The sequence below is a fragment of the Phocoena sinus genome, chromosome 11, assembly GCF_008692025.1.
Source record: "Phocoena sinus isolate mPhoSin1 chromosome 11, mPhoSin1.pri, whole genome shotgun sequence".
NCBI lineage: Eukaryota > Metazoa > Chordata > Mammalia > Artiodactyla > Phocoenidae > Phocoena > Phocoena sinus.
In genome coordinates this window covers 81,285,132-81,307,241 of record NC_045773.1, presented here as the reverse complement: position 1 = coordinate 81,307,241, position 22,110 = coordinate 81,285,132, and the positions used below count along the sequence as shown (strand labels likewise).

The window sequence follows — 22,110 nt, the reverse complement described above, 5'->3', positions numbered from 1 at the left end:
TCTGTTGATGTGTAAGAAATGGGTGTTAAAAATGCATGTTCCTTGGAATTCCCTGGTGATCCAGTGGTCAGGACTCCACGCTCTCACTGTCAGGGGCCCAGGTTTGATCCCTGGTCGGGGAACTAACATCCCACAAGCTGCACGGCGTGGCGAAAAAAAAAAAAATTGTGTTCCTGCAGCTCACCTTCAGTGATTGATCAAGGTCTGGAGTGGGCCTGGGCATCTACCTTTTAAACACTCCTCATTTGAGCCTGGAGACACTTGTGAAACTAATCTGAGAGGAAATTTCAGCCATTTCCTTCAAACTGGAGGCCTGGTTCCCTGTCCAGCCTGATGGGGGGTGAGGAGGAGGGGTCTGAGAGGAGAGAACCCTCATTCTCTCCTGACTTACTCTGCCCTCTCCCCATTTCAGGATTTATTCACGTTCTATCCCTCTCCTTAACCTCAGGAACGAGTGGTTATTAACTATGAAGCAGAAGTAATCACAGGATGTCAAACAGAGCAAAGGAGTGGCAGAGGTCTAAGGGAGGGAAGTGAGGAAAGCATGTGGAACACTACAGGGGATATTTTTTCGGGGACAGGGGATGCTGTTGACAGGTTACTTCCAGTACCTAAGACCAGGAGTTAGTGAGGATCACCTACTTACTGTGTGTCCAGCACTGCATTTTGGTAAGTGGAAAAGATTGGGAGTAAGCTGTGCTTTCTAAGGGCCAGGAGCCCTCTTCCCTCCCTCCACTGCCCTCAAGATCCTTTCCAATTTCACTGTCTCTGGCACTAGTGGGTTTTTTGACTGTATCAACTGCTCCTTCAGTCTGTAGGTCTTCCGGGCATCTGCCTTTGGCTTCAGGAGCATAGGGCAGGAGGTCTAGCCAGGTATATATTGCACATAACCATCTCCCCAACCTATCTGCATAAAGAGACCAGTCTTCTGTCCTGAAGATGTTTAGCAGTTTAAGATTCTCTGCTGCTCCACTAACCTCTCCAGTCTCTACCTAATATAATCGTGGGCTTGAGGAAGACTAAAAGGAAGCCAAAACTCATAAAGGAACCCCTGGCTTGGATTGCAGGGGATGGTGTGGGTTTGCAAATAGATGGGTCTGTGAGGCCGCAGGGTGTCGCCAGAGTAAGGACGGCACAGGAGCGCGCACGGCCCCAGGAACTACAGTTCCCAGGAGGCCTTGCGCGGACGCCCGGGAGCGGGGCTACCCTAGGGTGGGGCCTGTGGACTGCGGCGTGTGGGGAGCTATCGCGGCTCGGATGGCCGGGCAGGTGAAGGACCGCGAGGCCTTCCAGAGGCTCAGCTTCCTGTACCAGGTGAGTCCGCGTTGCGGCGCACGCACAGGGAGGCGGCCCAGTGCGGAGGGCCCCCACTGACGGCTCCTTCCCTCAGGCTGCCCACTGCGTCCTCGCGCAGGACCCCGAGAACCAGGCACTGGCGAGGTTTTACTGCCACACGGAGAGGACCATAGCGAAGAGGCTCGTATTGCGGCGGTGAGAGGGGTGCGGAGCCCGGCGGCGGGCTGGACGGGGGAAGGAGGGGAGAGGGAGAGCGGGCGCCCAGACCACCACCCACCTCCGCCCCCAGGGACCCTTCGGTGAAGAGGACCCTCTGTCGTGGCTGCTCTTCCCTCCTCATCCCGGGCCTGACCTGCACCCAGCGCCAGAGACGTGAGTGCTCCCTACTGCCGAGGTGGGATGTTTGAGGAACACCTGTGGGCTGGGGGAGGGCACGGGCAATGATCCATTCCTCGATGTAGATGGGTGCCAGGTGTAGGATTTGGAGGCGTCGGCTTTCTTCAGCTCTGAGTTAACAGCTTAACTCCACTTGGACAAACTAGGTCTGGGCAGTAGAGAAATGATGTTGCCATGAGAAGCAACCTCGCCCGTGCATGATAATAGATGTTATTCGACATCATGGAGGACATGATTCCCATATTCATTCATTCATTCAACAATTATTTTTCTGAGATGTGTCAAGTATTGCTCTAGAGTCATTATTCTCATGAAATTATAGTCTGATGGGACAGACTAAGACAGAAACAATTAGAATAGCGTAGAAAAATGCTTTAATTAGGGAAGTAGAATACTAAGTTACTTAAACCAGTGATGGTGAGGTTCATTATAAGGGAAGGGAGTGGGAGATGGAAATCCTAGGCATTTGTGAGGCCTCAGACAAGAGAGCTTGTGGTGCTGTCAAGGAACTGAGAGCCCAGGAGGCTGGCTCTGAGGTGGGCAAGGGCAAGACAGGAGGCCGGAGAGGGAAACAGGGCAGATCTTGAAGAGTCTTGTTAAGGAGTTTGGACTTTATCTTAAAGGGTACCAAGAGGGACTTCCCTGGTGGTCTAGTGGTTAAGACTCCACGCTCCCAATGCAAGGAGCCCAGGTTCAATCCCTAGTCAGGGGCTAGATCCCGCATGCAGCAACGAAGATCCCGCACGACCCGCACGACTCGCACGCTGCAACAAAGATCTCACGTGCTGCCACTAAGACCCGGCACAACCAAATAAATAAATAAAGGGTACCAAGAAAATGACAGACTTTATGCAGAGACCTGACACCATCAAATCGAGGTGGGGAGGGAGTAGAATCCCTACTGGAAAACGGTGGAGGCAAAACTGGGTGCAGGAGACCTTTTCTTTTCCTAAACCTGGGCACTCTCTTTTCCCCTCATGCACCCCAGGCTGCAAGGCTCAGCGCTGGACTGTACAGACCTGCCTGACATGCCAGCGCAGCCAACGGTTCCTCAACGATCCTAGGCATCTGCTCTGGGGAGACCGGCCTGAGGCCCAGCTGGGGAGCCAGGCAGGTGAGAGGTGGTTGAGAAAATGGGGGGTACCCCAGGGGAGTAGGGACAGTGGGTAACATAGAGCTGCGGTGGACACATTGGTGGGTTCTGGGTTGGTGTGAAAGGTGCCACAGTCTTAAAAAACTAATTCTGCTCATCTACTCAGATCCCAAACCACCACAACCCCTGCCAAACACAACCCACCGCATTCCAGCCCACCTTCCTGAGGAGAAAGTTCAGCCTCAGAGTTCCAATCGCCAGTGATGGATTCACCCCGTCTTCCAAATAAATTTTAATTCTCTTTAACTTTGCATGATTCTGTTCTGTATTTCAGCTCTTAACTCCATTTTCCTCTGTTTCTGTCTGTATTTCTCTGTCACCAGCTAACCTCTTTGTCCTTTTAGTCCTTTGTCATTATCATCCTCATACTCCCACCATTCAGGGAGATCCCAATTACCACTTGGCCCCATGAAGCAGCTCCCATTTCCAGGACCCTGCCTCCAGTGCCCCTCCACCCCGGCTTCCTCAGTGCAGTGCCATGATTGGAACGCAGGCTCTGGGGTTGTCTGCGAGGCCCTGATCCTCCTTAAGGCAGTCCATTTTTAGGTAGCCCTGACTGTTGGCTAAAGGGCTGGACAGACAGACCACTGATGCCACTGATGCTGTTTTTAAAGGAGGGAAAAAAAGTTTGGGTGGGATTGGTGGAGGGAGGGTTTAGATTCTCCAGGCCCACTTCCTTTTGGGTCTTTTCCCAATCTCTGTGTTTTCTTCTATAAAATTCTAATAAGAGGGGGCTTCCTTGGTGGCGCAGTGGTTGAGAGTCCGCCTGCCGATGCAGGGGACATGGGTTCGTGCCCCGGTCCGGGAGGATCCCACATGCCGCGGAGCGGCTGGGCCCGTTAGCCATGTCCGCTGGGCCTGCGCGTCCGGAGGCTGTGCTCTGCAGCGGGAGAAGCCACAACAGTGAGAGGCCCGCGTACCGCAAAAAAAAAAAAAAAAAAAAATTCTAATAAGAGAAGTTGTACAACCTGAACTAATAAAGTCAAAGGTACTAACAAACGGACACTGTCAGATATTACACAAGTAAGTTCTGTAGGTACACCTTCAAGGTTTTCTTGAGAATCAGTAAACAACCAAAATTGTTTTATTTGCTATCCCTGGACAATTTACTCGAAGTCAGAATTTCAGACTGACCTCTTTGCTAGGTGCCAGCTAATCAGTTTACCCCAAAAGTGGACAAACAAAATTCACTCTTCCCAGAATGCAGTTTCCTCTCTTCCCTTTCTCTTGTAAATCCTGGTTGCACTTATTCATTGCTGCATAAAAATCACTGCATAACGTTGTAGCTTAAAACAGCAATGATGTGTTATTTCCCCTGATTCTGTGGGCTAGACTGGTTGAGGGCCTGTCTGGGTGGTTCTTCTGTTCCGTATAGCATCAGCTGGAGTCACTCAGCTGCATTTAGCTGGAGGCTGGTACCTGGTCTGGAAGACTCAAGAAGCTTCATTTGCATGTATGCACCTCATTGCTTCTCCATGTGGCCTTGCTCTGTAACTGGCCTTGACGTCCTCACAACATGGCTGTCTCTGGGTGGTTGGACTTCCTTACAAAGCTTCTGGCTTCCACAGAGAGTATTCCAAGAAGACAGGCTCCACGGTGCAAGTGCGTATCAATCCTCTATCCTCGTCACGCTTGCTAATGTCACCTTGACCAGAGTAAGTCATGTGGCCAAGCCCACGTTCAGTGTGGAAGGGGCTACACTGGGGCGTGGATACTTGGAGGTTCATTGGTTCCTTGAGGACCACCAGTGTAGCAGTCTACCACATCCTTGTTTTGCCTTTGTCCCTGACTCATTCTCTTCACTGATTCCTTCACATGCCAGTACACTGTTTGCATGGAAAATACTTATCAGTGTGCAAGTAACTAAATGTTTCTAAGTTATTCTTTGACGTTTATTTCTGGAGATAGTACTCAACGGGTCAACTGTAGCAGCCAGCACAAACATGTAGCCTGAAGGTGCACCCCATGCAGGCCTGGACCCTTTGTGTCCTCAGCTCACCTTCCTTGGTTCCCTCCTTGAGTGTCATTTCTGAGCTGGTTGGTTCTTATGCACTAAATCTGATTCTTGGCCAAGTTGTTTTGAGTGTGTTTATGATTGCACATGACTGAACATGTCCACAGTGGGATAGCACTGGGGTTCCTCTAACTAGAGATCATAGCCCTCTTCCTCCCCATCCCAAAACTCTGTCCTTTTTCATATTTACTTATTATGATAGAATAGTTGTCAGTATGTGCAAAAATGGATTTCCTATAACAAAGAGGAAATCAAAGCCCTATTATTCAATAGTTTTCTTTAATGTTTCTAAACAATTCAATAATTCAAAATCTGTGCTCTTTTAGGACCTGTTAGATAAAATTAAATAGAGGAGAGAGAAGAAACTTATGTCATCCCAACTGAATCAAAAAAACAAGGTCTGGGAATCCCCTGGCAGTCCAGTGGTTAGGACTCTGCACTTCCACTGCAGAGGGCTCGGGTTCCATCTCTGGTTGGGGAACTAAGATCTGGCAGGCCGCATGGTGTTGCCAAAAAAAAGGAAGCAAAAAAGATTTGAGGAAGGTAAGGGATCTAGTCATTGTTGGTTCAAAACCTCAGGAGCTTCCTAGGTAAAATCTGAAACCAGCCCCTGTACATGGAGAGCAAGGAGAGATCAAAGAAAGAGGCAGACCACTCCACATTGGTAGGTGGCAGGTTTAAAACAAGCAAGGAAACTTACATACGAAGCTTTGTCTTGGGCAGCAGCAAGACAAGTTAGACCTCCACACTCACCCAGCAGAATCTTAAAAAGTTTATATAGAGGCCTTAATAGGGTTCAGTCATGCCTTCAGTCCAGATGGTCTCAACAACACCTTGCTCTCTCAAAGCTATGCCCTTGGAACAGCTCCCACTGTGGGAACAGTGGGCAGAACTCACACTCCAAGGACAGGAGAGTGGGTGAGGAGCCCCTCATTGCCCGGGTCCAGTTCGAGGGTCAACCAGCAGTCATGTTTTCATGATTACCTCCTTCAACAGTCACGCAGATATCTGGGAGAAACTTCCAGGCAGAGGGAGCAGCTAGGGCAAGTGTCCTGAAGAGGGAGCCTGCGCAGAGTATTCATAGTGCGCAAGAGGCTGGTGTGAGTGAACAGAGAGAGCCAGGTGGAGAGTAGTAAATGTGGCCAGGAGATAATGGGAGGCCAAGGATCTCTAGGCCATCATAAGGAAATTGACTTGTTCATTGGGAGGCCATTGGAGGTTTTTAGCAAGAAATGACGTGATCTGGCTTAACATCTAAAAAGGATCACTCTGATCTAACAGTTGACTAGGAGAGCAAGATTGGAAGAAAGGAAAACAGGAAGCTGTTGTGGTCACCCATGTGAGAGGTGATACTGGCTTGGACCAGGGTCTTAACAGAGGGAGAGCAGTGTTCAGATTTTAGATCTAGTTTGAAGGTAGAACCCGTAGATTTCCTGATGGACTAGCAGAGTCCACAAAACTAGCAATTCCACAAAACTAAAGTTTAAATGGTCTCGTGATATGTGATATAATATATTCAGAACAAGATATTGGTCTGTACTTTGAAAATATTCTCTGAAAAGGATATTTTATGAATTCCTATTTGATCCAAACGTACAGAGTCCAGTATATCTCCAGCCCTGATGTGTGTATTAGTTTCCTAGGGCTGTCATAACAAAGTGCCACAAAATGGGTGGCTTACAACAACAGAAGTTTATCCTCTCACAGTGCTGGAGGCTAGAAGTCAAGCTATCCACAGGACAGCGCTTTCTCCAAAGGCTCTGTAGAAGGAGTCCTCCTTGCTTGTTCCTAGCTTCTGATGTTTATCAGCAATCCTTGGTGATTCTTGGCTTGTAGATACGTCACTCCAGTCTCTGCCTCCAACATTGTATGGCATTCTCCCTGTTTGTCTCCATCTCTGTCCACGTTTCCCTCTTACAAGGACATCAGTCATTGGAGTAGGGCCCACCCTAATCTAATATGATGTCATCTTAACTTGATTATATCTGCAAAGACCCTATTTCCAAATAAGGTCACATTCACATGTTCTAGGTGGACAAAAACTTGGTGGGGGACATTATTCATCTCAGTGCAGGGTGGAAGTTGGGTTTGGAATTCAATCTAATCATTCCCAGGGCTTCTGGAAAGTATACTGTATGTAGAATGGAGAGACATGCCATCACTTCTGTAACTCTCTATGAACTTTTCTCTCTGTAATGTTAATGCTATAAGGTTCTTAGCATATATCCTCTCATTATAAAGATAATCAAAGTACCTGATGCTGTCCATTGAGCCTTTTGAGGATCTGTTGTATAAATCAGGGGGAATATTTTCCGATTTCAAAGAAGAATGAGACAGAACAATAATTCACTATGTTAATGAACTAAAAGAGAAAAAAAACATATAATTTCAGTAAATGTAGAAAAAGCATTTGACAGAATCTAACATTTATTCCTAATAAGATCTCTCAGCAAATGAGGAATAGATGAAAAGTTCCTCAACCTTAAAAGGACATCTATGAAAAAGCTACAACTAGCATCACATTTAATGGTGAAAAAATGAATGCATTCCCCCTAAAGTCAGGAAAAAAACAAGGTTGGCTACTGTCGCCTCTTCTACTCATCATTCAACTAGTGGCTCTAGCCAGTGCAACAAGGCAAGAAAAAGAAACAAAAGGCATCCAGATTGGAAAGGAAGGAGTAAAATTGTTTTAGTTTGCAGAAGACATGATCATCTATGCAGGAAGTCTTAAGACATCACTTGAAAACTCCTACAGGGACTTCCCTGGTGAGCCGGTGGTTAAGACTCTACACTTCCACTGCAGGGAGCGTGGGTTTGATCCCTTGTCCACGTGGGTTTGATCCCTGAACGCTGTGCAATGCAGCCAAAAAATAAATAAAAATAAAAAATAAAAAGCTCCTACACCTAATAAGTGAGTTTGGCAAGAGTGCAGGATATTAAAAAAAATTGTATTTCTATATATTAGAAATTGTATTTCTATACACAATTAGAAATTAATATTAAAAACCAATACCATTTACAATAGCATCCAGATATTAAATACTTAGGGGTAAATATGACAAAAATTATGAAAGGCCTATGTACTGAAAACTACAAAATATTGTTCCAAGACCCGAATAAATGGAGAGATATAGCCTGTTCATTAATTGGAAGACTCAATATTATTGAGATGTCAATTCTCCCAAAACATGTCTCCCTAGATTTAAAGCAATCTCAAGCCCTTTTTTTTTTTTTACTCTGAAAGTCATATATTAATAGCCAAAACAACTCTGAAAAAGAATAACAAATTGGAATTAAAGACTTGAGTTCAAGACTTATAAAGCAATAGTAGACAATATAGTCTTGGTGTAAAGATAGACAAATAGATCAATGGAGCAGAATAAAGTCCAGAAATAGATCAACACATATATGGATAACTTATTTTGGGCAAAGGCAAAAAGGCAATTCGGTAAAGAAATGACATTTCTTTACAACAAATGATGCTGAAACAATTGCTTATCCATATGCAAAAAAAGGTAACTTCAATCCACTGGTCTCCTCAGCCCTCCTCTCACCCATCTCCTAGTCACTGCCTTTCTCTATCTTGCTGCCCCTCTTCTGTCTCAGGAGCCCCTTCACCCCCTACCCCTTCCCTGCCCCATCAACCTTGGACCCCAGGAAGGAGCAAGGTATCAGCTCCTCCCTACCTCCATGAAGTATTTCTACAGAGTCTGAGGATGGAGCCTTGAGCACAGGGTGGAGCAGGGAGGGCTGGAGTATTGAAACCCAAAGACCACAGATCTTCAAGGGTTAAACCTGAAGATCAGCACCTTTCACCTTCCCTTCTAAGAGCTGCTTTCCTGGCCTATCATATCCAAGACCATCATATTCCCTGTGTGAGTCATTATCCTCCCACCTATGGGACTTGCCTTTATCTTCTTGCTGTTACCTCGATGCTTGTTATAGGGAAGAGAAAGAGTCCAGGTAGGAAAGAGAGCCCCCATTTCCTTATGGCTTCCCCACCCTAAGTGGCAGAATTGCCCCATTTTCTGCCCCTGTTACCGCTGGGCTAGAAATGACTACACCTAGGTATGCAGCAGGCTGTGGGAAGGAGACTGGCTCTCAGGTGGGCAAGGCCTTAGCCTAGTTGAGCAACCACTGCCTGGGTGGCCGAAATCTGCAAGGAGCCAGGCTCGCTGGGACTGGGTACTTGGGGTAGGAGTTTTCTGCATTAGAAGCTTGTTTGTCAGGTGGGCAGACTGAGAAGTTTTAGGCTAGAAGCAGAGCAGGGAGGCTGCTGCCTGTTGAACCATAGTCCCTGCATCCCAGGACTTTCTGGGGTCAGACTGCTGCTTCAGCAGAGCGGGCCACTTCGTGGTATTTACAGGTCACAGAGATCTGTTTGAAGCCAGATTTCCCCTGCTGTCGCCTTGAGGTCTGTGCTCAGTAGGTCTGGGGTGTACCTGAGAGGCACCCAGGATGCCTGGAGATCAGATTTCCATAATACAGTTCACCCTCCTATAAATTCTGTCCTTGGTTTTTATAAATTTTTATATGAAGTTAAATGTTAGCATAACAGATATGTGAATAAGTGAGAAAATTTGGTGAACGTGTGTACATAGATGCCTCGCAAGCTTAAGCATTAGGTGAGAGTGGCAGGTTAACTGTAGCCAGCGCAGGTGAGGACAGAGGAACAGAGCTCAGGCCACCAGAATTTGGTGTCCTCCCTGTTTTAAAAGGTACCTGGGATTTTGCTTCTACTCTGGTGTGTATGGTGACGCCAACAGATCAGGAGATGATTACCATTGAAAAGATAGTTTTACTCTGGTTCCCAAGAAGTGAGGAGGGGGCATTGCACATCACACTGAGAAGGGCCACAGGCAGAGCACTGAGGTCGGGGTCAGTTGCAGATAGAGAGCAAGCGGAACAGCAGGAAAGCCTGTATTGTGGTTTTTGTGGGAAGGAACTGGTGAGACAGGGCAAAAGCGGGCCGACCAGGTTTGGCATTGCTAGTTTGAATAATCTTAGCTCCAGGGTGTAGCCCTAGTTGTCTGATGCCTGGTGCTGGGGCGGTTAGGGCCTAGGGTTAATGTCTCACAAGCTTAAGAGGGAATAAAGCAGGTGCGGGGGTGGGGGGGGTGGGGGGGTGGGGGGGGTGCAGACTCCAGATTGGTTAGTTTGCATGTCAAAGGGTGAGCTCCTGGGAGAGCTGATTGCTATCTCTAAGAGTAGGCTAACCCCGGGAGGGGCAGTCTCTCCCTAATCTGCAAGGCCCAACAGGTTAAAAACTTCAGAAACTAGAAAATATGGTTAACATACTCACACCCAGAAGTTACAGGTCAGAGGCCTAGGGTCTCTGCTGCAGGATAGGCTTTGGGAGAGCAACTGACTAGTCCCAATGAAACAGGGAAGGGGGCAGGGCACAATCTTTAAAAGAGTGATAGAGCCCGAGGACATGACATAAACTGATTAGAACCAAATAGGTCCAAGATGGCAGACAAGTTGACTTCCAGTAGACCTTGAGCCTCAGTATATGCTCATTGTAACACATCAGCAAGCTAAATGACACACTCACAGCGTCATGGCAGTTCCAACGCTGACCATCAAAAGACCAAAAAAGTGGGTGGTAGCCCGATTTCTGGAAATCCCCACAACAGCTGGAATACTCCTCCCACTCATTCGCCTATGAAATTACCCACTCCTATAAAAACTGACAACCCCATACCCTGGTGCCACTCTTCACCTTCTGAGATGGCCCAGACTCTGTCTGTGCAGTGTGTTTCTCTCTAAATCCACTTACCTATCACTTTATCTCTCACTGAATACTTTCTGCCATGAGACATCAAAACCTGAGCTTCATTAAGTCCTGAAACCAGGTGTTAACCTGAGATCAGGCCTTTTACCTGATCTCAGATAAAAGACCGTGGGGGCTTCCCTGGTGGCACAGTGGTTAAGAATCCGCCTGCCAATGCAGGGGACGTGGGTTCGAGCCCTGGTCCGGGAAGATCCCACATGCCGTGGAGCAACTAAGCCCATGCACCACAACTACTGAGCCCGCATGTGGCAACTACTGAAGCCCATGCACCTGGTGCCCGTGCTCCGCAACAAGAGAAGCCACCACAATGAGAAGTCGGCGCACCGCAATGAAGAGTAGCCCCCACTCGCCGCAACTAGAGAAAGTCCATGCACAGCAACAAAGACCCAACACAGCCAAAAATTTAAAAAACAAATAAATGTACAAAAAAAAAAAAAAGACCGTGGGTTTTGGTCAGGTTCAAGTTCCAATCTGGGTTTAGGCTGGGTTCGTGTCCCGGCACGTGGGTTCAAGTCCCAATCTGGGGTGCACAGTTTCACCAACACTTCCCTTTCCCGTATTGCTTCCTGATCCTGCCCTAGTCTGGACTGAGATAGTTCTGGAAACTTCACTGGGGCCCAAGACTAGCAGCTCCTTAAGAGTATTCACCCTGGCATCTCACAGGATGTTTTCTCCTCATAAGGGGTAAAGACTGGGACTTTTTTTTCCTGAAACTGAGTAAGTAGGTAGGAGGGTCAGAGAAGGAGCCTTAGGATGGGGGAGACAGGAGTCCAGAGGAGGATTCTGTCCTCAGAATCTGTAGGCTGTGACCAGATTTATTTACAAGTTTCTGTTTGAACACCTGTTTTCAGTTCTTTGGGGTCTATACTTAGGAGTGGAATTGCTGGATCATATGGTAGTTCCGTTTTGGGGGGAACCACCAAACTCTCTTCCACAACTGCTGCACCATTTTACATTCCCACTAGCAATATACAAGCATTCTAATTTCTCTCCATTCTTGCACTTGTTATTTTGTTTGTTTATTATAGCCATCCTAGTGGGTGTGAAGTGCTATCTCCTTATGGTTTTGATTTGCATTTCCCTAAGACTAATGATGTTGAGCATCTTTTCCTATACTTGTTGACCATTTGTACATCTTTGGAAAAATATCTATTCAAGACCTTTGCCCCCCCTCCTTTTTTGTCACTCTGCACGGCTTGCAGGATCTGTCATAGCGCTGGTGGGTGTGTCATTTAGTCTGCTAATGTATTACAGTGAGCGTATACTGAGGCTCAAGGTCTACTGGAAGTCAACTTGTCTGCCATCTTGGACCTAGTTGGTTCTAACCAGTTTTTGTCATGCCCTATGGCTGTGTCATTCTTTTAAAGGTTGTGCCCTGCCCCCTTCCCTCCTGTTTCATTTCCACTTGTTTCTCCCAAGGCCTCTCACCTTCTGAGATGGCCCACACTCTGTCTGTGGAGTGTGTTTCTCTCTAAATGAATCCAGTTCTTATCTATCACTTTGTCTCTCACTGAATTCTTTCTGCAATGAGACATCAAGGACCTGAGCTTCATTAAGTCCTGAGACCAGGTGTGTGATCTCAGTTAAAAGACCATGGGTTCAAGTCCCAGTCTGAGTTACACGGTTTCATTCCTCAATCCATCAGTGTTCTGGCCTCTTAAAACAATTGCTCATGTAATAAGCACTCAAGATTTTCTTGAAATTCTGCCTTGATTTTTGTTTGTCATTTCTTGCATCATTGCTGTTTTCCTGATGTGTTTCAGCACTTATCTTATTACATCTAGATTATTAAGCATGTGACTGATCCTTGAATTTCTGTCTCAGCTGCTGCATTTGGGTTCTGCCCTTTCTCTCTGTCTTATTACAAAAGGATTAGGAAGCATTCCCTGAACAAAAGAATTTTCCACCATCTCGGGGTTGAATATGAATTGCTATTAACATCTGAATTTATATTTAGAGAAGGTGGGTGTTGTACAACCAAGCCTCTTAAACTTGCAAGCTCTCCAAGGTCACCTAAACTACACTGTTGATCTTCCTCCAGTGTGCAGTTACCCTGGGGAGCCAATGATTTCATAACATCCATTCCAGAGATGTGTTTTTGCTGAAGTGAATGATCCTGAAGTGTTTTGGGTTCTGATAAGTATATAGCCAAAGTGGATACTGACTCCAGGAATCCTGATCTCGTAACATTCTCCCACTAAAAATCACCGGGAGCTATCTATGATTTAGGCATTTAGAGGTTTTTTTCGTCAATTTCTGTCTTCCTCGGGGCTTCACAGCGTTGTTGAGTCTTCCGCTTGGCAGAGCCTTGCCAAAGCAGGACAGAGCTGCGGGCTGGGAGCGGCGGCTGGGACGGGCCCTGACCCAGGCGAGCAGGACGGAGGCCCGGGGTGCGCGGATCCGCCTGCGGCTGGCCGCGGGGCCAGCTCCGCGACACCAGATCGGTGTCTCTGCACGAGTTCCTGGAGTTTTGTACCCGCACAGTCCAGCATCGTGGCTGGCGGATAGAGGACGTTAAATAACCGTTGGTTGATTTAAGGAATGACCGACGCAGCGATGCGTCTGAGCTGCACAGCCGGGAAGCCGCAAACACTCCCGGGCCACTTCTGGGTCTGGCTCTCTTTTCCAGCTGCTGAGATTCTTCCTTTCCCTTTCCCTTTTCGACTTCGCTGGGAGGTCCTGCTCTGACTCCCACCTGAGAGCTTCCGCTGGTCTCTCCCTGTTGTCACTTCTCAGACACCGCTCCATCCCCGCCACACACACACACAGATATGGGACTTGTCTTGCGAGTTTCACGGTTCTCCCAGCTCAGATGTGTTCCCCAAGCTTGGACATGCCTTTTGCTTCCCAGAGGTGTAGGGAAGATGCAATTCGACTTTGTCCTTTGAGCTTCTTGTTGTGTCTGGGAAGCGTGGGACGCTGTGGGTTAGTGAGAAACCAGAGGAGACTTAAGGGACAGAGTTCACGGTCCTTTTTTCCCTCATTGGAAATTTGCAATACCTCAATAGGAGGATTTTTCCTCAATATGAGGGGAAAAGTCAAATTGGAGAAAGAGCCGAGAGGAAGAAGAGAAGATGATGGGCTCCGGTGCTAGAAAATAGTTCACGAGAAACCTAATGCAGTCTAAAACCCGGAGGAAAAGTGGCTTTGCAGAAGTTCCTCTGCAGTTTCATTGGTCACAGATTGTCAGTTTCCCTCGCCCAGAGTCCGCTCCTTTGGCGCCACCTTGTGGCAGCTCCACCCGGCCTGAGTTGCGGCTCTTGTTCTCCGCTGATTGCGCGTCCCTGCCCTCACACAGGGCCCCTCAGCTACCCCAGCTCGTTACAAGTACACAAATAGCGCTCAAACCTGATTTACCTAACAGTGCCCCAACCCAGGAGATCCATGTCCCTTTCGCCTCGGGACCTCTGACAGCGCGGGCTTCTACTCTAGCAGAACCAGAGACCGCTGCCCTGGTCTGTTCTGCCTTCCCTTCCACCCTTTGTGGCTGCTCCATCTCAGGCATTTGCCCTTGGCTGGGATACCAGTCGCAGTGCGTGGCCACTGGCCTAGCTGAGATCGTCATTATCTGTCCCTGAGATTTCTGCCAAGTTTTCCTAACACACTTCTTTTCTTCCAGTCTTACTGTCCTCCAAAGACTCTGCCAGCCACCAGAGAGATATTTGTAGAGCAAAATGTCATTTGATCCTTCCCCTACTTAAAAATCTTCAGTGGCCCTCACAATCATTTCTAGAAAACATAGCCCCAAATTGCATATAGTCTTGAATACATATAAAACAAAAGCTATCAATATGTAGTATACATCTGTAAAGCATTTTAATTGCAGAAAATGTATGCCAAAGTCACAGTAAATAACATTGCACTACAAATAGGATGTCAATAATTTGCTTCCCTTTAATCATTTTACTTACAAATTACTACTGGCCTTAGGCTGACTAATGGCCCCTAATCACATCCTAATGCCTGAAAACTGTGAATATTGCCTTAGGTGGCAAAAGGGACTTTGCAGATATGATGAAACTGAAGATCTTGAAAAAGGGAGGTTATCCTGAATTTGCAGGGTGGGCCCAGATGTAATCACAACCGTCCTTATCAGAGAAGGAAGGAGGAGTCAGAGTCAGAAGAGAAGGTGATGTGATGATGGAAGCAGAGATTGAAGTGATGTACTTTTAACGGTGGAGGAAGGAGCTACAAACCAAGCAACACAGGCAGACTCTAGAAGCTGGAAAGTGTAAGAGAATGAGTTTTTCCTTAGAGCCTCCAGCAGGAACAAGCCCAGCTGACACTCTGACTTTAGTCCACTGAAACTAATTTTAGACTTCTGACCTCAAGACCTGTAAGAGAATAAAAATTTTTGCCCCTCAGATGAGCCCCTAAGACTTGGAGGATCCGACACAACTTTTCCAATTCAAATATATGGTTCTGATCTGGCTAGAACAATGGTCTTTCAGGATCATTCTTGAGTCATACTAGGGAAAATCAAGAAAACCATGAGTTACCTTGACACATCATAGCTACCAAAAATATTTACTGAATTTATGGGGATTTCCCTGGCGGTCCAGTGGTTAAGACTCTGCGCTTCCACCACAGGGGGCGCGGGCTGGATCCCTGGTCAGGAAACTAAGATCCCACATGCCACACAGTGTGGCCAAAAAGAAAAAAAAAAAGAAAAAAAGTGTTTGCTGAATTTAAATGGATCTCTTAAATACATCACTGGTTTACATCAGCTTGCAGAAACTTTGCTTGTCCACCAGGGGCCAGCCCACCCTCCTGCACTTGCCATTATTAACCAATGTGCAGAATTGTATCCTACCAAATCAGCAGCCCCACTTCTAGCACGTCTGCAGAAGAGAACCCAGGGAATGTATGTCCCAGAATCCCCATAGCTCAAGTTCAAGTTTTCCAGTGGGAGAGACTTGCATGAGATATGGGGCCCAGAAGGGGGAGATCTCGCTATCCATCAGGCACATGAGTGAGCAGGCACGTGTGAAATTCTCAGCAGCTACTGTACTAGGTTTGACACCCACCTGCTTTGCCTTGCAGACTGAGACACAGGATGGGAGTTTTCTCACAGGTTTTAGAGAATTACAGCAATCTCCCGGAAAGCTTGTGAGAACCACCCACCAGTTCTTTGAGCTGAGGTCTCCAGCATTTGCTTCCCTAACTTTCCAACTTCAGTTCCTCAGAATTTTGGTGGTGACTGGTATTATTTTCCTATCTGCCATAGCAAATTACCACAAACTTAGTGGCTTAAAACAACATGAGGCCTTTCTCACCTTCTGAGATGGCCCACACTCTGTGGAGTGTGTTTCTCTCTAAATAAATCCACTTCTTACCTATCACTTTGTCTCTCACTGAATTCTTTCTGCGATCAGACATCAAGAACCTGAGCTTCGGGGCTTCCCTGGTGGCACAGTGGTTAGGAATCTGCCTGCCAGTGCAGGGGACACGAGTTCGAGCCCTGGTCCGGGAAGACCCCACATGCCATGAGCAACTAAGCCCGTGCACCACAGCTACTGAGCCTGCACTCTAGAGCCCGCGAGCCACAACTACTGAGCTCGTGAGCTATAGCTACTGAAGCCCGCGCGCCTAGAGCTCGTGCTCCACAACAAGAGAAGCCACTGCAGTGAGAAGCCCGCGCACCACAATGAAGAGTAGCCCCCGCTCGCTGCAACTGGAGAAAGCCCGCGGGCAGCAATGAAGACCCAAATAATAAACAAATAAAATAAATAAAACTTAAAAACAAAAAAACCAACATGAATTTGTTATTTTACAGTTCTGGATGTCAAAGTCTGAAATAGGTTTCACGAGGCTAAAATCAAGATGTCGGCGGTCGGCGAGGCTGTGTTCCTTCTGCAGCCTCTAGGAGAGAATCTGTTTCCTTGCTTTCTCCAGTCTCCAGAGGCTGCCTGCATTACTCAGCTTGTGGCCCCTTCCTCTGTCTTCTGAGTCAACAGTCAAATCACTGTGACCTCTGACTCTGTCGTCGAATCTCATTCTCTAACTCTGACTCTCCTGCCTTCCTTTTTCACTTGTAAAGAACCCTGTGTTACATTGGACCTGCCTGTATAGTCCAGGATAATACTCCCATCTCAAGAGCCAAAAAGTCCCTTTTGTCGTATCAGGTGACATTTTCACATGTTCCAGGGATTAAGACATGGGCTTCTTTAGGAGACCATTGTCACGCCTACCACATGACTTCACTGATGTTTGCTCCCCAGATTTTCAACTGTGGTAGAAACTGTTATTCCTGTGTTAATTTTTTTATTCCTTGAATACCAGAGTAGGGCTGTTTTTCTGAAAAAGCCTACACTGATACAAGAAGAGCTGAAAAATTGTGCTCCTATTATCCCAAAGTCTCCAAATGGTGCTGATTTCTTAATATGCAATAGGTATAAATTAGGCAATGATCTTGCTGGGGCAATGGAAGGAGGAAAAAAAGGAATCATCAGAAAGCCCCTGTCCCTTGTCCATGGTGTCTGGTCCTCTTGGGCTCTGGGCTGCAATTTTCCTGTCACATTGACCCCAGCCGATTCCTGACTGAAAGGGCTTTTAACATGATTTGTGTTCAGTTCTTGGATTTGTCATCTTCTCTCTGTCCTCGCATGTATCTTCATGTTTGTGTTTTTCTTCTCTTCCACTGTAGTCCTGCCTCGATTCTTATCATTGTACTCTTCCTGGCTTGCACAAAAGTAAGCCAATTCTCCAAGAAGAAATTCCAGACACCTCTTCGTTATTTGTTAGTTACTGTTTTTATTTGGCTGCAGAGTTTATGGGGCAAGCTCTCAAGTTTCTTAACTTTCTATTTTACAAAATTGACTATAGGGCTTCCCTGGTGGCACAGTGGTTAAGAATCCACCTGCCAATGCAGCGGACACGGGTTCAAGCCCTAGTCGGGGAAGATCCCACATGCCGCGGAGCAACTGAGCCCGAGCGCCACAACTACTGAGCCTGAGCTCTAGAGCCCGTGCTCCACAACAAGAAAAGCCTGTGTACTGTAACAAAGAGTAGCACCTGGCTCGCCACAGCTAGAGAAAGCCTGCGTGCAGCAACGAAGACCCAATGCAGCCAAAAGTAAATAAATAAAATTAATTATTTTTTAAAAATTGACTATAAAAATAATGCATACTCACACAGGAAATGAACCAATCAAATTTGTATAAATATATTTTTAAATCTCTTCCATCACTAAACCCACACCCACTTTACTGAGGTAATTAATATTATCAATCTACTCCCTATATTTTCGATTTCTCCATTTTAATAAACACTTGTATTGAGGGAGTTTCCTGGCGGTCCAGTGGTTAAGATTCTGTGCTTCCACTGCAGGGGTCACAGGTTCAATCCCTGGCCTGGGAACTAAGATCCCGCATGCCGCATGGCGTGGCCAAAAAAACAAAAAACAGGAAGCAACAACAACAACAAAACTATATTGGGTGTTTTTCTCTCATAGCTTCTTTTTTTAAGCAAAGAAACACACTAATTTTACTTGACACAATCATTTTTAACAACTTGAGATATAAATCACATACGATACAATTCACGCAAAGTGTACAATTTGGTGGTTTTAATATATTAACAGAGTTGTGCCACCATTACCACAATCAATTCTAGAACACTTATCACACCTGAAAGAAACACCATACTCATTAGCTGTCACTCTCCATTTCCCCCAAGACCCCAGTCTTAGGCAACTACCAATGTATGTTTTATTTCTACAGATTTCCTGTTCTGAATATTGCATATAAATTAAATCATACAGTATGTGGCCTTTTGGTTCTGACTTCTTTCACTTAGGATAATGTTTTCGAGGTTTATTCTTTTTGTAGCATTATTAGTACTTCCTTTCTTCCCTTCTTCTTCCTCTTCTTTTTCTCCTCCTCCTCCCCTCCCCCTTCTTCTTCCTCTTCCTCTTCTTCTCTCCTCCTCCTTCTTCTTCTTTGCTGAATAATATTCCATTGTATAGACATACTACAATTTGTTTATTCATTTATTATTTGACAAACATTTGGGTGGTTTCCATTTTTTGCTATTATAAATAATGTTGTTATAAACACTTGTGTACAATGTTTTTGTGTGGACGTGTTTTTATTTCTCTTGAAGTGCTTACTTTGGTCTAAATGCTGTTACACTGTAGGTTCACTGTAGATGGGCTGCTTGGCAGAACAGAGGCTCAGGTGACTTACTGCCTCTGTGAGTCACTTCCTCTTCTGCCCAGACTGGCTCTTCTATTATAGTGACATCACAGTTAATGATGTATTGGAAGTGGGGTAGAATCAGAATTTGAGATTGTGATTAATGACTGTGTTTCAAATCACAGTTTCATGACCATTAGGGTTTATCTTAAACTTTCCTCTCTGGTATCCCATTGTATCCAGTTGAGAGAGAACTCCCTGTACACTAGGACATGTAGATCTGTCCACAGTGCTGAAAGTCTTAAATTGGCAGATTCCACCAACTCCATGAATGGCCTTCTTATTGTGGAAAATTGCCCTACCATTGAATTTGTACATTTGTTAATTATAAGTTTAGAGCATCTGAGTTACTGAACAATCCAGCAATAAGTTGGGAAGATAACATACAGAAAGATCCACAAAATATTCTCTTATGCCCTATACTGAAATGTACAGAACAAAACAAAAATAGACCACATAATGAGTGAGAAGTTTATCTTTAAGTTTTTTATCAGGATATAAATAAATTCAGTATTGTGGAGGAAAGAGAAAGAATTCAGATTTCAATTAACTTTGATTATCCCCTCCCAATTTATTATCCTTTTTAACCTCACAAGACATTTCAATTTTTTCCATAGTTTATCTTCATTCAATGTTATGCACACACTTACCCTTATTTCTTGTTTATTTTTTATTTAAACTCACACCCTCCTCCTGAGACCTCTCCTTTTGCCTGAAGTACATTCTTCAGAGTTCCTTTAGTAATGGTCTGTGTCAAATTGTCTGCCTTTGGAAAATCCCATTGAAATTTTTGTTTTAATTATTGTGTTTTTAAAATTTAATTAATTAATTTTGGCTGTGTTGGGTCTCCATTGCTGCGTGCAGGCTTTCTCTAGTTGCAGAGAGTGGGGGCTGCTTTTCGTTGAGGAGCACGGGCTCTAGGCGTGCGGCCTTCGGTAGTTGTGGCTCGCGGGCTTAGTTGCTCTGTGGCATGTGGGATCTTCCTGGACCAGGGCTCAAACCCATGTCCCCTGCATTAACAGGCGGATTCTTAACCACTGCGCCACCAGGGAAGTTCCTATATTTTCATTTATAAAATGTTGTATATAATTCTTTTCAAATTTTCTTGGATATTCTTTACAATTTCTTATTAGCTGAAAATATTTAAAATTTTGTCTTTTATTCACAGTAAGAATAAGCTATTTTATAACCTATTTTTCTTACTCTAATTTAAAAGTTATAGGATTCTGTTGTTTGTTTTTTCTGTTTCTTCTTTCAAGGTATCTTGTTTCTTGTGAACATATATTTTCTTTTTTAGTGTTAAGTATTCATTTTGCTTATGAAATGATTTTTGGAATTTTCAAAGCATGGATGATAGTAGATTCCTCCAGACCTCTCTTGTGTTTCCTTTCACCAGATTCCTTGGAGTATGGCCTTCTTAATCCTGAATTCATGGCATGCTAATATTCAGAACATCCATGTAATGTGAACTTGGGTTGTAAATCCATAAGAGAGAACACCTGTGGTTAAAACTTAGGCTGTGGTATTATTCTGCTGCCTGCTTCGGAAATCAGTATAGGAAAAATTCAGACTCTTTATGCATCAGGAGAGGGGCCACCTGTGCTCCTTGATGCGGATCTTCCTGTGACCCATTTGTTCCTGCTGGGGGCAATTCCATCCCTTTAAAATAGTAAAAAAATAAATCAGACATGAGAACATCTAAAATTTTCCTTTGAACTCTTTTTTGGGAAGTAGAGGGATGTGCTCCAGGAAAAGGAGGGCATATACCAAAAAAGAGGAAGATGTGGGATCTGGGAAACCAGGGCATCAACCTACGAGAAGGGAAAGGGAGTCAACAGGAAGGCAGAGGGGAGCCTTAACCAAGAAAATTACCTAGGCAGCAACCATCATGGTTTTGAAGGGATTGAGAAGGGATTCACTTAACTGAGGGAGAGTTGGGGGGATACATTTATAAAATTAAAACATCATGGAAAGTAAGAAAATGAAAACATCAGGCAATTATTAAATCCCTGACAAACACCAGTATGTATGAAAAGGACAATTAAGAGAGTTTTACATGTGGCTCAGGCATGAGTAGAATTCCCATAAGTAAATAATTGTAACTCGCAGTCCAGTCAATTGTAACTCTCAGACTCTCAGTCCAGTCAACTGGACTACCTACCCTAAGAGGAAGAAATTACATTTATTGGGGGGTGGGGGAGTTGGAAGTGTGGGAGGAAGGGATGTTGGCATGTCAAAGATAATTTCTATCAATAAAACAAAAATCAAACGAAGCACGAATGTATGCTATCAAGAGACATGGAGATAACAAAAAAAAACATAAGCAAAAAAGAAAACAAAATAACAAAACATAAGCCAAAAAGCTTGAAAATAGTTGTTTTCCAGAAAAGGGGTAGAAGGGAATGGTTGGGAGAAAGTGGAGGAGAGATGGCATTTTGCTACTGGCAAGGCACTGTGTAACTTTTTCTTTTTTTTCTTTTTTGCTGAGCCACTTGTGGGATCTCCCTGACCAGGGATGGAACCGGGCACTCGGCAGTGAAAGCCTGGAGTCCTAACCACTGGACCACCAAGAAATTACTGACGCATTGTGTAACTTAATGAAGGGGGAAGTGGACAGTTCAGGCAGCCAGCCTCACTCAGAGAATAGGGTTCCAAGGAGTGGTGACGGGTCTGTGGGTTCCTGAAACCTCTTCTCCTGAGCTGGGGGTGGTGGTGATGATGGTGGGATGTATTGGGAGATAAGGATTGACATACATACACTATGTATAAAATAGATAGCTAAAAAGAACCTGCTGTATAAAAAAAATAAAATTTTAAATTTTTTTTAAAAAGAAAGAAAGAAAAAAGAAAATAACAAGTATTGGCAAACCTGTAGAGAAAGCAGAACCCTTGCAAACTGCTGGTGGGAATAGAAAATGGTGCAGGACAAAAGAGTACAATTTAATGAGGGGATTATTTTAATAGATGTGTGTGTGAAAAGAGTGTGAGCAGTTACCAGTTCTCTTAGAAAGAGCAGGGGCTCCGAACTTTCACGGAGGGGGCACGGGTTTGATCCCTGGTCGGGGAAATAGGATAGCCACGTGGCATGGCTGAAAAGATAAATAAATAAATAAAATTTTAAAATAATAAATAAATAAATGGGTATGTGTGGTTTTATAAAACACTGGCAGAGAGGCTGTACCTTTTTGCATTCCCACCAGCAACGAATGAAACTTCCTATTGTTCCATGTCCTCACCATCATTATCAGCGTTTTGGATTTTA

At 45.2% G+C, this 22,110-nt stretch overlaps 1 protein-coding gene across 3 annotated transcripts; it reads left to right on the top strand.

The window, feature by feature from the left end:
• The first annotated feature begins 1,061 nt into the window (after positions 1-1,061).
• RPP21 (ribonuclease P/MRP subunit p21) lies at positions 1,062-18,722 on the top strand. Of its 3 annotated transcripts, none has more exons than XM_032648565.1 (5): positions 1,062-1,314; positions 1,391-1,491; positions 1,586-1,668; positions 2,681-2,813; positions 2,952-3,096. In XM_032648565.1, the coding sequence occupies exons 1-5, from the start codon at positions 1,258-1,260 to the stop codon at positions 3,010-3,012; spliced, it is 435 nt and encodes a 144-aa protein (XP_032504456.1). In that variant the 5' UTR covers positions 1,062-1,257; the 3' UTR covers positions 3,013-3,096. The 3 variants fall into 3 exon arrangements, with proteins under 3 accessions (XP_032504456.1, XP_032504455.1, XP_032504454.1); XM_032648564.1 differs by lacking the exon at positions 2,952-3,096 and adding an exon at positions 17,479-18,722 and having other exon boundaries at positions 1,065-1,314; positions 2,681-2,806; XM_032648563.1 differs by having other exon boundaries at positions 1,071-1,314; positions 2,681-2,806.
• The last annotated feature ends 3,388 nt before the right edge of the window (positions 18,723-22,110 follow it).